Source organism: Typopeltis vanoorti, chromosome 12 (assembly GCF_054136105.1).
Source record: "Typopeltis vanoorti isolate ZY-2024b chromosome 12, IOZ_Tvanoo_1.0, whole genome shotgun sequence".
Classification (NCBI taxonomy): Eukaryota; Metazoa; Arthropoda; class Arachnida; order Uropygi; family Thelyphonidae; genus Typopeltis; species Typopeltis vanoorti.
Window position 1 is genome coordinate 125,369,523 of NC_143560.1, and position 14,370 is coordinate 125,383,892.

At 36.2% G+C, this 14,370-nt stretch overlaps 1 protein-coding gene across 6 annotated transcripts in view; it reads left to right on the plus strand.

Moving 5' to 3' along the window:
• LOC150101210 (nuclear factor 1 X-type-like) overlaps window positions 1-14,370 on the plus strand; it is a 675,427-nt gene that overhangs the window by 382,136 nt on the left and 278,921 nt on the right. For 4 of the 6 annotated variants that reach the window (XM_090401618.1, XM_090401622.1, XM_090401623.1 and 1 more), the window contains one exon: window positions 4,293-4,400. The exons of the other annotated variants lie outside the window; for them this stretch is intronic. In XM_090401618.1, the coding sequence (XP_090257744.1) occupies window positions 4,293-4,400 (108 nt within the window). The remainder of the gene's footprint in view (window positions 1-4,292; window positions 4,401-14,370) is intronic. 6 annotated transcript variants of the gene reach the window in all.

Below are 14,370 nucleotides of genomic sequence, written 5' to 3' on the forward strand. Positions count from 1 at the left end.
TGCCTACCATATAATGATTGCACTATCTTTAAGAGAAGAAGGATTTAGCCATTGATTTCACTTGAGATAAGTTGTTAGCTAATAGGTTGGATAATCTAGATATTATTGCTATTCCATGGGAACCTCCATTGAGTCCAAAGATACGAAATCCACACTAATCATTATTTACATAATGCCTGTCATATTTCTTTTTAACTCATTCACTAACAAAGACTCTCTACTACTTCTGGCAACCAACTTATTTACCACCCTCCAAGCAAAATATATAGTCCTTATGCCCTTCTTAGCCTCTCTCACAACTTCCAGAAATTGACCCCTCTTGTTCACTCCTGTCCTATAATGTATTCAAACATTTCTTCAGCATTTATTCTATAGAATTCCTTTAATAACATATGTGTTTCTGTCATATCCCATCATTTCTGCTTGTCAACTGAATTTTGTAACCCAGTCTTTGTAGGAAGTACTCCACAAACAAGTCGACACTTTGTTCATTATTCTGTGAGTTACATCAATACCCCCAGAAACCAACATGACCAAATCTGTGCTTGTCAAGACATGTTTGTATCAAAGCCTTATTGAACACTGAAAAATAACCTCTTTGTCTCTTTTTGTCAATGTAATCTTCACTGTCTGATTGGTCCTTTGAATTTTTTGCCACTTTTGCCATATGCATTCTGAACATTAAATCTGTCTGCCATCACTCCCAACTTCCTACTCTCATTTCTTGTAGTTCAGTTCCATCGGTGTATTTCATAGCTTTCACCCCTAAATATATAACTTTATGCTTTGCCACATTTGCAACTGATGACCATTATCCTTTTCCCACACTGCGTGTCTATTTAATTCACGTTTCAGGATCACTACATTATTGTTATTAACTATTGCCTTCTTCAGTTGTGCATCAACAAACAACTGAATATGATCCTGAAATCATTCCCTATGAAAATTTAATAACAGTGTCACAGGTACAGTCCTGTGGCAATTTCTTATGCCTCTCTTGCATTCTTTTCCACCCTCTGTTATTCTCTGAGTCATTTCCTTTATCAAATACAACTGTTGCTTGCTTTATGGTAAAAAGTGAATAGTTACCAAGATGACCTGCTTTACACAAAGCCATGTTCTCCCCCCCCCCCAATATTTCCATCTCTTCTCAATTTTGGTACTCGGAGATTTGATTGTCTATAATTTATTACTTTTGTCTTGAAGCCTAATTTATGCAACCGTGAACTATTTTGTCCTCCTTCCACTTCCTTGGAACCTTACTAGAGCTGTGACTTAAAATGAACACCTTAGCTACAACCACTGCTAAATTCCCTTGCACATTCGTAAGGGCCAATATCCCATTCTAATCTCATGGCTATATTTTCATTAAGATTCTGGAATATCCTAATCACCTCCTATTTATCTACATCATTCCTGGTTATATCTAGCACTTCAATATCTCTATCTGGATGTTCTACACTTGCAAAGTGATCACTCGGTAACTCGACTATTTTGCCTGTTTCTATCACCTTGCCACTATCAGCCCTCATTAAAGTTATCCTTTCAGAGTAATTCTGAAAATACAGTATCCTTCAAATTCTATACCTGTATTATCCTCTGTTAACCAAGACTCATTAATGGCCATACCCATGGAGAACCAATATAAAAACTCCTCGCACTTATTTCTGATTCTTCTGGCATTAGTGTGAATTGCAATATCGCTTGTGCTAATAGCTACCCATGTTTCGTGTGGTGACTTGATTCATATTTGAGACATGAAAAACTACACACACACACACACACACACACACACACACACACACACACACACACACACACACACACACACACACACACACACACACACACACACACACACTATTTTGCACTTCCAGTCTCTCACAAACAAGACTTTCTCAAGACACCTACTTCCAAATCTATTCAAGAGCAGTCCATCAGTCTTTTATGCATCTTTTTATTCTACACTCCACACATATACATATTGCACATCATGCCCCCTGCACAACGCCCACATGAGTTGTGTAAAAATTGCCTTTCTCATTTCACTCCTGTTATACCTTGGTAACAGGCTTGCAATTATAATACACTCGCTCATCTATTTTAATATACTACTATCAGTGTAAGAACAAATTTTAGTCTCAGTTGAAATTATTATATTAATAGTTCCATATATGAGGGTAGTCTGAAAGGTTCTCGGCCTTGACCATAGATGGCAACACTACCAGCACGATTTTTTTTCTAGTTGGTACGTCTGTCATAAGCATCCATGTGAAAAAATTGCAAGTCATTCTATCAAGTAGTTTGTTTTATACAGCTGTCTGAAGCAAAAGTGTTGTCTGTATCCCTTGAAATGGATAAAATTGAGTATCGTGCGGTTATAAAATTCCTTGTAAGATTTTTTTTTTCCTAAGTTGGTACATCTGTCATAAGCATCCATGTGAAATTGCAGAGTTTAAACGTGGCGTACCAGCCTTGAAGATGACCCACGTGAGGGACGTCCAAAAAGTGTAACAACAGCCGAAATAATTGATCAAGTGCATGATAAGGTATTGGATGACCGGCGAGTCAAAGTGCATGAAATTGCTGAGACTATAGGCATTTCAAAAGAATGTGTAGAATATATTTTGCATGAAAAATTGCAAAAGAAAAAGCTTTACGCAAGATGGGTGCCACGCTTGCTCACAGCAGATCAAAAAATGCATTCGCATGAAAATCTCTGAACAGTGCTTGGAGCGTTTCAGCAAGAATAAAACTGAATTTGTGCATAGATTTATTACTATGGATGAGACTTGGATTCACCATACACATCAGAATCCAAAGAGCAGTCAAAACAGTGGACAGAAGCCGGTTTGTTCAGCGCCAAAGTAGACAAAGTCGGTTCCATCAACAGGAATGGTCATGGCATCAGTGTTTTGGGATGCTAAAGGCATTTTGTTTATTAATTATCTTGAAAAGGGTAAAACAGTAATCGGGGAATATTATTCCGATCTTTTAACCAGACTAGATGAAAAAATTCGTGAGAAAAGACTTGGTTTGCAGAAGAAAAAAAAATCATCTTTCATCAGGACAATGCACCTGCCCACAAAGGTGTTTTGCAATGGGAAAATTAAGAGATCTGTACTATGAATTATTGGAACATCCACATTATTCCCCAGATTTGGCTCCCTCTGATTTCTATCTCTTACCAAAACTAAAACTCTTCCTTGCTGGTCAGTTTTTCTTCAAATCAAGAGGTGATTGCAGCTGTAAAGGAGTATTTTGCAGATCTTAATGAGAACCATTACAGGGACTGGATAATGGTGCTGGAGCATCACTGGAATAAATGCATTATTCTTAAGGGAGATTATGTTGAAAAATAAAAATAATTTTGAAATTATAAATTTGTTTTTTCATTGTTAGGCCAAGAACTTTCAGACCACCCCCGTAAATATGGAAAATACGTTTGGCAAAAAAAAAAAAAAAAAAAAAAAAAAATAGATGGATATTTTGGTGGAATTTGTTTCCAGTGATATCACATTTTGTACTAACTGCTAAGAGCATTAGAAATGAGAGGTTCATTATTTGATTTTAAAATGTAGTGGATTATGTAAGAACGACCCTTCCTTTTTTCTGGAGAGTTTATGGGATTTCATTTTGGTATTTTCACATTTCATATGTACTTAAATTCAGATGATGTTGCAAAAAATTCTTTTGGTTCCTTTCATTTCAAATTCTTTTTTCTCTCTTGAAATAGAATTTTCCTCCTCTGGAAACTGAGCCGAATGTATGTTTCTCAATTTTTTTCATCTTTATAAAAGAATTTGACATAACAGCAGATCTTAATAAGAATGTTAATGCAGATTTTATCTGTTTCTGATATGCATTGATGATATGACATTTAAGCACTTTATATGCTGGTTTTTTCACCAGCTAAAATTTCCATTTAACTTACCAAAGGTGTGTTTCTCATCTTCTAGTTTTAAAAGCTCTTGGGAACATATGTTTACTACAACGAAAAAAAAATGAGAAAAAAATAATTCTTGAAGCAGGACCTGAACCTGTAATGTGTCTGGAAGAGTGCATTAACGAATTAAGCTACCCAAACAGTGTGAGTAATCCTATATCAGATTTCCTTTTGAAGTAAGAGACGTCAACTTTTAGCAAGATATGACATTACATTTAATATCATTAATTCTTCCACTGGACATGGGATGATAATGGTCATTAAACATTAAAATATTTAATTGATTTGGTTGGCTGTGCAGAAAGCTGCATGTGTAACTTTGCTGATGATGTGTGATTTTTTGCAGCTTTACCTCGTGACCAACTTAATAATGCTGCAACATCACTAAATAGAGATTTGGTGTCAGTATTATCATGCTCAAGATCATGGAATCTTTCATTGAACACTTCCAAGTGTAAGTTCGCCAGTCTCTTTATCTTTCTCTATGTTTATGAATTCTATCTCTGTGTTTGTTAGGTAATTATTTTCATTTGGGGGAAAAAAAAAGGTTCAAATACTAGTTTTACTTGCTGTTTCACTTATCTCCTTGTTATTTGAAATTGCAAGTGCAGAAAAGTTCCTATGTAAAGCTGGAAATTACAGTAATGCTTAAAAAAAAAGAAAGAAAAATTTCTGAATCTCTATTGTTTTTCCCCTTGCTAATTTACTGTGTTTTCTTCTATTCACCTCCACAAATGTGTGCTTATGACTTTGCATGCATGCAGGATATCTTCCTAATTTAAGATATCAAGAATACTTTAAGAACTGTCTAATGGCTTATTCTTTTCTTGGTTTTATTGTTAAGCCAGCTGCTGGTTAACAGTATCTGCTTTTACTGATATTTAATGAACAGATTTTCATATTCATTAATGGTATTGGTGCTTAGTTAACTTTACCTCCTGCAAATATTCAAATATTTATTGTCATTGTTATTCTTCTTGAAAAATTATGATTGCATCAATGTCCATTAGTAACTCAGGTCTGAATTTCCTATTCTACTGCAGCATTTGCATTAGTAAATATATCACACGAAAAAAGCACTATTATTCCTTAGTTAAAACATAATTATTCCAGAAATAATCCTTATCACCATACCAGAAATATTACGTTACTTGTAGATATGAGATACATTAGTCAGAAAATAAGTAAATGTTCCCACATCCCAGAAAAGAATATGTGGCTTGATCATATAACATAACATGTGCCTGTATAAAAAAGAAACCGTTCATATGATTTGAATGAGCTTAATTTAAAACTGTTTTCAATTATCCTGATATCTCAGAGTATACTGAAATAATGCTTCTATAATTTGATGAGACAGCCATATTTGGATCAAGCTAAATATGAACAACATGAACAAGTACACAGTTACTTAATATCACTAACATAGGTTACTGTCTTTTATTGTGTCTTCATCGAACTAAACTTTAATTAAAACTTAAGATAACATGTTTAAAGATCACTTTCATTGAATTACAAACTAAAATCCATTTCATTGTATGATAAAAATATCAGGATTTTACAACTTTCTTACATAATATTAATGGCAGTCTTCTGGAATTGCATATTTGCCTAAAGTTCCAGTCCTAAATACTCAGAAAGATGCTTGCTATACAGCTTGAACTTTGGTTGCCACGAGTCTGAAATGTTAACCATCAAGGTTACTAAAATCTTAAACATGATAATAAAAGCTTAAAAAAAAAATCTCATGTTGAGTGACCCTGAGTACTGATATGTTATTGGATTTCCATATTTCATCAGACAAAATTGCTGTAACTAACCTCAGTCCTTATATGTATAATCACTCTCACACATGAGAGGCCATGAGATCTATAGCAAATGTCTTATGTGGGCTGGGTGCAGGAGCAAAGTAATCTTTTGATATCCTTTTTAAAGAACTGAAGATTGTAGTTCTTGGGAAATACTTCATGGGAAAGGTTGTTCCATAGAATAAGACATGAAATAAAAGAAAACTGGGAATAGCAGGTTTGGTGAATCTGCAGTTCAGCTGCAAAGAAAGTTGAAAACTGCTGCTTTTGTACCTGTAGGTTTAGCAGAAATGGTGGTATAATGGAAGCTAGTTCTGCTTAACAGTGGCCATGGAAATATCTATGGAAGCAACACAATACAGAAACTGACCTTTTATAGGACAATTAGCTGAAGTGAGTCTGTAATGGAGGGATCATCAATCAACTGAATTGTTCTCTTCTGAACTGCATCAAGAATTTGTAGAGAGAGGATTTAGCTGCTCCACCTCAAATGTGAGACCAGCGTCCCGAGGTTGAGCAGTTTTGAGATTTGTACAGAGTAAGCAACTGAACAGGAGAGATTGTGTTGAGTGAAAAAGTACACCAAGTTTTTTGGAAGATGAATATGCTATAGAAGTGATGTGATTTTCCAGGAAAGAGTAGTAATAAGAGTTGGTCTAAGAAGAGGGATGTTGCTTTGTCTAATATTTTATTCAAAATATTTTATGAATTGTTTATGCTTTGAACAAAATCAGAATGAAAACAAGAATATAATTTGTTCTTAAGTGTTGTGCGTGTGTGCACACGCATGGATAGAGTTGTAGTTAAAGTTCGAGGGAAAGACAGAGATTGGTGAGAGTTAGGATGAAGAATTTTGTTTTCATTACCCTGTGATTGTCAAGCATGATCTGTTATAGACATGGCATGTTTCAGTAATTGTTACAACAGTGTGACAAATGCATTCAGCAAGGGTGATGCACATAGAGTTGTATATTTTTGCAAAGGCTGAAGGTGGATAGGAGAGGCTGCCTGATGTCTGTGAGAAGGTTGTATATAGGAGAGAGCAATCTCATTTTTGGGACCATTGCTTTTTATTGTATGTGACTGATGTCAGTACAAATTTAAATGGGAATATGCAGTTTTTTACAAATTTGAGAGAACTATTAAGAGCAGATGGTGCAGCTTCACAGGAAGATTTGAATAGACTGAGTGGGAAAGTGGCTAATAGGTCAGTATTGCAAAGTGTCAAGCTTTGAAATATGGAGGACAAGGTGGAGATATCATGAAGGAGATAAAAGAGATAAGGGATCAGGTGTTGATGTCTACAAGGACCTGAAAGTTAGTAGCTGCATTGCTTGAATGGGAGGATGTCACAATAGAGGAATGACATTTGCAGAGCGTGGTAGTTAGGAGGGAGTGATATGATTGAAATATATAAGTTGAGAAGGAGTCACTAGATTTATGTGTAAGAGATTTTTCATAAGATGGGGGAAAGAGAGAGAGAGAGAGTTAATCATTCTTGGAAGCTGTATAAGGAAGGTGGCAGTAGCAGTTTTTATGAGGAGAGTGGTTGGCAAGTGGAACATGTTGCTCGAGAGTGTTGTGAGTGCAGAAACATTGAATGACATGAGTTTCAGTTTCGTGTGTAACAGTGAGGACTCAAAGGAGTCACACTGTGAAATATTTGAATATTGATTTTTCTGCTGAGATGATCATCTCATTGAGCAATGCAAACCTAACTAAAGGAAAAGAATAAAAACAGAAAGGCTTCTACATGTGTGTGTTATTTTACATGCTATGTGATGCATAGCAAGTTCTTGAGTAAATTTCAGCAGACAGTGAATCTTTTTTTTTATGAATTCAGCAAAATGTATTAACCATTTAAATTCACTGCATGTCCTGAGTATATATTGACAGACAAATTACTGGCTACATAGGTTTTTAACAGAAATGTGTTATTTAGAAACTTTAAGTTGTTACACCATCTAAAGTTTTGTTTCATTGATGCCATTTGCAGGAGTAAGATATTTTAAAATTACATATACAGTAGCTTTGCTCTTAATGGATGGAATTTCATTAATATAGTATTTAGTATCTATGCTCTCATATGTTAGTTGAATTTTGGTTCCTCATTTTTATTGCCTTGATTTGAAGAAATAGTAATATCGTACTGTCTGAATTCAGTAAAATTTGCTATGTAGAAAGTTTGTTAAAAGTTTACCATTTCAATTTTGGTTTCATTCCAATCATTTCTAGTTGAAAAATTAGACCAAATACATTATAGTACATAAGCCAGAAATGTTTGATATGTCATAAATAATTCTGTACCTTTTGATGCATTCATGGAATTTTTTACAAATAAACACCATTTGCTAGAGCTCTTTAAATACCTTACATTTGTCACAGATATTGTAATAGTGAATAATGAAAATATTGAGAGTTGAATCAACCTTGAACAATTTCAGATTGTATTATGTGTACATAGTTATAATAACTTATTAACTTAATGGTCATTTGGTCATCTGCATATATGGTAATTTCAGTCGTAGGTTCATGACAAGTTGAAGAAAGTTTAATTTTTAACTCGCAATATAATTAGACCATTTTAAATTTTATTTGTTTTGTTTTGTTTTTTTATATCTCCCACACACAAGAGGCTACATTTTCTCTATAGTGAAATCAGTGCTATCTGTTGGCAGAGATCTAGAGAAAAGTAATCTGTTGATATTATTTTTGAAGAGCTAGGGGTGGTAGCCTTCAGGGGATACTTCATGAGGAAGGCTGTTTCACAGAACTGAGATAAATGGAATGAAAGATGAATCGGAGAAGCAGGTTTGGTGAGATATAGCAATTAAAGGATGTAAAAGGATGTTAGGCAGCTGTTGCTTATGTTAATATAGATTTGGCAGAAATGGGAGTACGATTTGAGTCTTTGAGGGTGGAATCAGTTAGCCAAACTGCCCTCTTCTGAAAAGCATCCAGAATTTTTAGAGGTCTTAGGTTTTCACCAGAAATGGGAGAGATATTTCAAGGTTGGTGGATTTGTGATTTGTACAGTATTATCTTGAGCAAAAAGGATACTAAGATTTTAGAAGCCAATGATGCCACAGAAGTAATGTGTTTGTACCAGGAGTGGTCAGCCTGGGGAGGGAATCTGGTTTTGAATTTGAGATGAGCATTATCAAAAGCTAAGAGGAGAACTACTAAGGTCTTTTTTTTTTTTTTTTTGCAAGGGGGAAAAAAAAAAATTTTGGAAGCTTTAAAAGCGACTAGGTTATCACCCTGTTGAATGATTTTTTATGTTAAGCCCATACACAAGAGATTGGTTGATCAACCTATAGTACATTAGTACATACTGTGTATGGCTAGTGGGTTGGAAAAGGAGGAACTTGTTTACATTGGATTTGAAAGACTGTATATTGTATTCCTTGGATCCACAACAGAGGAAAGACTATTCCACATTACAGCAGTTGCAGGGATGAAGGAAGAGGAAAAGAAACTTGTTCTGTTTGTTTCAAGGTGCACTGTGAAGGGATGTTGAGTAGCAGCTCCAACGAACTTAGTACAAAGTGGGGGAATTATGATGTTAAATATTTGTAGAATACATATTGCAGAAACCAAATGTCTGTGTGAAAGTGTGTGTGTGGGGGGAATTGAGTTGGTAAGAGATGGGTTATTAATAAATCTAATTGCTCTCCTCTGTATTGAGTCAAGCATTTTGAGGGAGCTTTTAGGGGTCCCGCCCAATATGTGAGAGCAGTATTCAATAGCTGAGTGGATTTGTGATTTGTATAATGTTAACAGCTGTTCAGGGTTGAAGTAACATCTTGAGTGAAAGAGAAATCCTAGTTTTTTTGAAGCTGAGGATGCAATGCTTGTGATGTGTTTATGTGAGGAGAGGTTTGATGTCAGGGTAATTCCAAGAAGAGACATCTCAGATTGTCTGGAAATTTGGGTATTGTCAAAGTGAATACTGGGAAAAAACGGTTTTTTTTTATGATAAATTAGCATTGAAATTGACTAGGTTATCTGAACCAGTTGTAGGATGGCTCGGAGATCAGAATTGAGGGTGATGGTGGTTGATGTTCTGTAGGTTGAGGTGAGTTGTGTAGAGTAAGGTTTATCAAATGAAAGGAAGGAGTGTAATGGGCTGCCATCTGCAAAACTGTGTATTGGGTTGGAGGTCAACTGAAGTAGGTCACTAATATATAGCAGGAAGAGGGTTGGTGAGAGGACAGAACCTTTGGGAACCCTCGCATTAGTTGAATGGTGAGAGGATAAGGAACCATCCACCATCACACACAGTGTGCGTCCAGAGAGAAAGCTGGCAATCCAACTATAGAAGTGTCCTGGGACAGACCAAATGATGGTAGTTTGCTTAGTAAGCCTTTGTGCCAGACCCAGTGAAAAGCTTTGGAGATATAATGAGTTCTTGGACTCCTTGGAGGTGTAACATAGTAATATCAAGAAAAATACTGTCCAAACAAACTTTTTTGGACAGTATTTTTGCTGAATGATTCAACAAACTTTTCCATGGCATTTGTCCAGAGATGGGTGACATGTGAGCAAATCTCCTGCTGATCAGCAGCAATGGAATCCATACTGGCAATCGTTTATTAGGTGGGTGTCTTCAAGGTAATGTGGGAGTTTCGAGTTAATGATTTTTTCCATTACTTTAGATAGGACTGAGGTAAGCAAGATAGGGCGGTAGTTGGATGGCAGTGACTTGTCACCCTTCTTGGGATGGGTTGAATATAGGCCAGTTTCCAGGTTGTGGGTGTAGATACCAGTGGAGTAAGAGAGCATATACAGGCAACATAGGATAAGACTCAGTTCTGGTGGACAAACTTTCTGGACAATTAGAGGAATGCCACCAGGGTCAGGAGACATCATTTTTGTGTCTAATTTGGACAGTATTTTTCTGATCTCTTTCTGGCAAAAGGATATAGGGCATTGTATGTTGGGCATCAGGAATGGTTCGGGGGGGGGGGGGGGATTTACCAAGCTATGCATGCATTGGAAGCAAAGTGTGATGCTAGAAGGTTGGATTTTTATGTGGGTGATGATGCAGTAGAGCCATCTGGCTATGATAGGGGTGGGAATAGTGTTGGGCAGAAGTTATGGCCAGTTTGCTTTGGTGAGAGAACAAAAGGCTCAGCTGCTGTTTCGACAGGCTGCTAGTTTCCTATTTTTGCTCTTCCGAACTCTGTTTTGGAAGCATTGGTTGTTTTTTTGCATCTATTTTGGACTTCAGTATAATCTCTAAAGGAGGATGGGGTTCTTGATTTGAGCCAGTTATGGTATGTTTGGTTTTTCATTTGTACAGCCTTGGCACATCTTTTGGAGAACCAGGATTTAGTTAGGGAATGGCAGTTCAGAGTAGTGTGAGGAATGTATGTTTCCATGTCGGCGAGAATTACTTTGATAAGTTCGGTGCATATGTTGCGGTTGGAAGGCTGGAAGCAATAGTCCAACCATGGGATTATGGCATAGAAGTTGCAGAGGCTGTCCCACTTGGCACTGTTATAATGCCAAACTACTCTTGTATGGGTGTGGCTGTGTAAGCATTGTTGCATGGGGGAGGAGATAATCACTAGATGGTGGTCAGAATTACCTATGGAGGCCCACTACTTTCACTGTGTATTTAGAAGGGTCATTGGTGAGGAAGAGATCTAGGGTGTTTGGGGAGTGGTTTTGGTTAGTTGGTATTCTGGTTGGCATCTGAACAAGTTGTGTAAGGTCATTAGTGATGGCATGTTTCAACATCTCTGCCTGAAAGATCTGTACAACTGGAGGAGGAAAGCCAGCTGGTGTTGTGGACATTAAAATCTCCTAAGAGGATAATTTCACTTTTGAGGAAGTGGGACTGGAGAAAATCAATTTTTAAGGAGAGAAAATTAAAGAGCTCAGAGTGGTTGGTTGCACTAGGGGAGCGATAAAGACAGATGAATTTGACTGAGTAAGGAGGGATATTTTCAACCAAAAAAAGGTCAAAGTTGGGCAATTCTAGGTTGGGTGCTCTCTGGCAAGGTATATCAGAGCAGATGTATGTGCAGATGCCACCCTTGAAAGGTTGAGATAAATAGTGCTGGGGGGGGGGGGTGAGATTTGAATTTCTGCCAGAAAGAGTAGGTGAGGTTTGGTAGAAGATGGTATAAAGATCAGTGTTTAGAACAGATAGATAATCTTGAAGCTTTGAGATACCTGAGCACTACCAAGTTTGTCATATGAGTAGGAGGAATAGAGAATGATATCATCAGCAAAACTGAATAGCATTTTGGATCAGTAAGAGAAAGTCATTTAAGTATATGAGGAAGAGAGGTAGATGAAATAACAGACCTCTGAGAAAACCTGTCTAAAGAACACTTCATTATAATATGCAGTTAACAATTTAAGAGAGAGAGAGAAGGAAGAAAAGAAATTTCTTCCTTCTCTCTTTGATCAATTTTCAAATGATTTCAAATGCAAAAATTTTGCTGATGTTCAGCATTTGAAATTTGATTTATAAAGCAAAACCTTGTTTTGATTCATACATAGTAATATGATGATCCAAATACCTTTAAAAAATTATCAACATAGTGCAACTTTTTTTGACAAATCTAACTTTCTGTTAAAGTGAGTCTGAAAGTTAAATGAGTTTGAATTACAATATAACATTGCTGTTCTTCGTTTGGTGTTCTTTTTATAACTGAGTTTATGAAAAATAACTTCATAATATCTACAGAAATGTGCATGGTGATAAACTCTATGAAATGACAGTGAACCAAGTTACTGTACCAACTGATAGATGTCAGATGATTCACAAGTCTCATCAATAATTTAGTTACATATTGCCCTTTCTTGGCCTTCCTCTTTGTCCGTTGGTTAGTCTGTAGAGAGAAAGCAAGAGTGCTGGACTTGAATGGATGTCTAAATTGGTGCCCAAATCATTTCACTGATTTTTCTGAATTATTTCTATAATAATAGATCTTTGCTGGCTTTCTTCAAGAATGACAATATCAGGAATGTGATCTTGCCATGTGTATTCAAATATCGATTGAAGGCCTGTGCTAAAGCTATTCTTGACATTAACTGCTCAATGAGTAGCAGTGTTCCATTTTTGGAAACCATATATAAATGTATTTGATTGGTGGTTTTGTACAGACAAATTTTGGTAGTGATGAGTTTGAATTTCTAGATATTAGGCTTTTATGGAACTGTTACTTCAAGAGTATAATTATAGTAAATAGTAAAAAATAATAGTTTTTTCTCTCTCTCTCTCTCTCGCTTTTTAAAGGACTTTGGTTTTACTGCTGTTAACTTCCAATCTAATCAATGCTGCATTTTTACATAAATTATCTAGGTGGTTTTGGACAGTCTGTCTCAGAATGTTAGACACAGTTAACATATCATCTGCTAAGCAGAGACTAATTATGTAGGTTTGTTCTGCTAAATCTTCAAGAATTATTCCATTCCATGTCATGTTCAAGGCTACCTATATAGGCTACCTAGCAAACATCTTACACATTAGAAACCTCCAATCGATTAGAGGAAAAGGATTGATTAGTAAGCCTTGTGTCATTTCTTTTTACTAATGTTCCAGCGGATGATACACTAAAGCTGCTTTCCAAAATACCCTCCCCACCACCATGTTTGTATACTCTTTAAGCACTGCCTTAATTCTTTACTTTAGCTGGAATAAGCAGCTCTTTAAACAAATTGAAGGTGTAACAATGGGTTCTCCACTTTTACCCTCCATTGCTGACTTATACATGGAATTCTTTGAAATGTGGGCATTTAATCCCCCCCCCCCAAGCCCAAAGTATGGCTGAGGTATATAGATGACATCTTTGCCACATGGCCCACAAGCTCTTTCCATGTTTTTGCAGTTCCTCAAGAGCATCCACAACCAAATCACTTTCCCTGTTGAAGAGGGAAAAGAAGGGGCTCTAGCCTTCTTGTTTGTCTTACTTAAAAGGCAACTAAATGGATCCCCTCATGTGTTCAGTCTATCAAAAGCTCCCTCCCACACACACACACATGCACAGGCAGATACTACTTACATGCCACTTCACATTGCCATCCTTCTGAAAAAATTGGAATATTCAAAACTTCACTCTTCCAGGGAAGAGTAAATTTAGTCTGTAGGACAGGCAGTGCATCAGGAACAAGAGGCGCTGCTTAGTTTTTTAACAGAATAATTACAACAAGAAAAAGAAAAAGCTCATTTTCCTTACCTTATATCAAATGTATAACAGATAAACTGGACTCACTCTTGAAACAACACAAAATCAGAATAGTTTACAAACCTCTGGTTTGTAATAATTTTACAAAACTCCAATTTCCTCAGACAAATTAAGGACCAGCAAGATTCTCTCTCCTTCCAAGGTATCTACAGTATCCTCTGTCAGTGTGGGAACCAGCATTTTGGATAAACAAGATGGGACCACCTTTACAAGAAGAAAATAACATAAAAATATATTTAGTATGAACAACCAAAAAAAAAAAAAAAAAAAGTGGACTAGCCCAACGTGCCATAGATGAAGACCTTTCATCAGGTGACAAAAAATAAAAAAGATATTACATAGATCCCAGTTTACACAAACTGTTCCTAGAAGCAATGTAATTGCTTCTAGGAACAGTAAAAATTAGGGAATT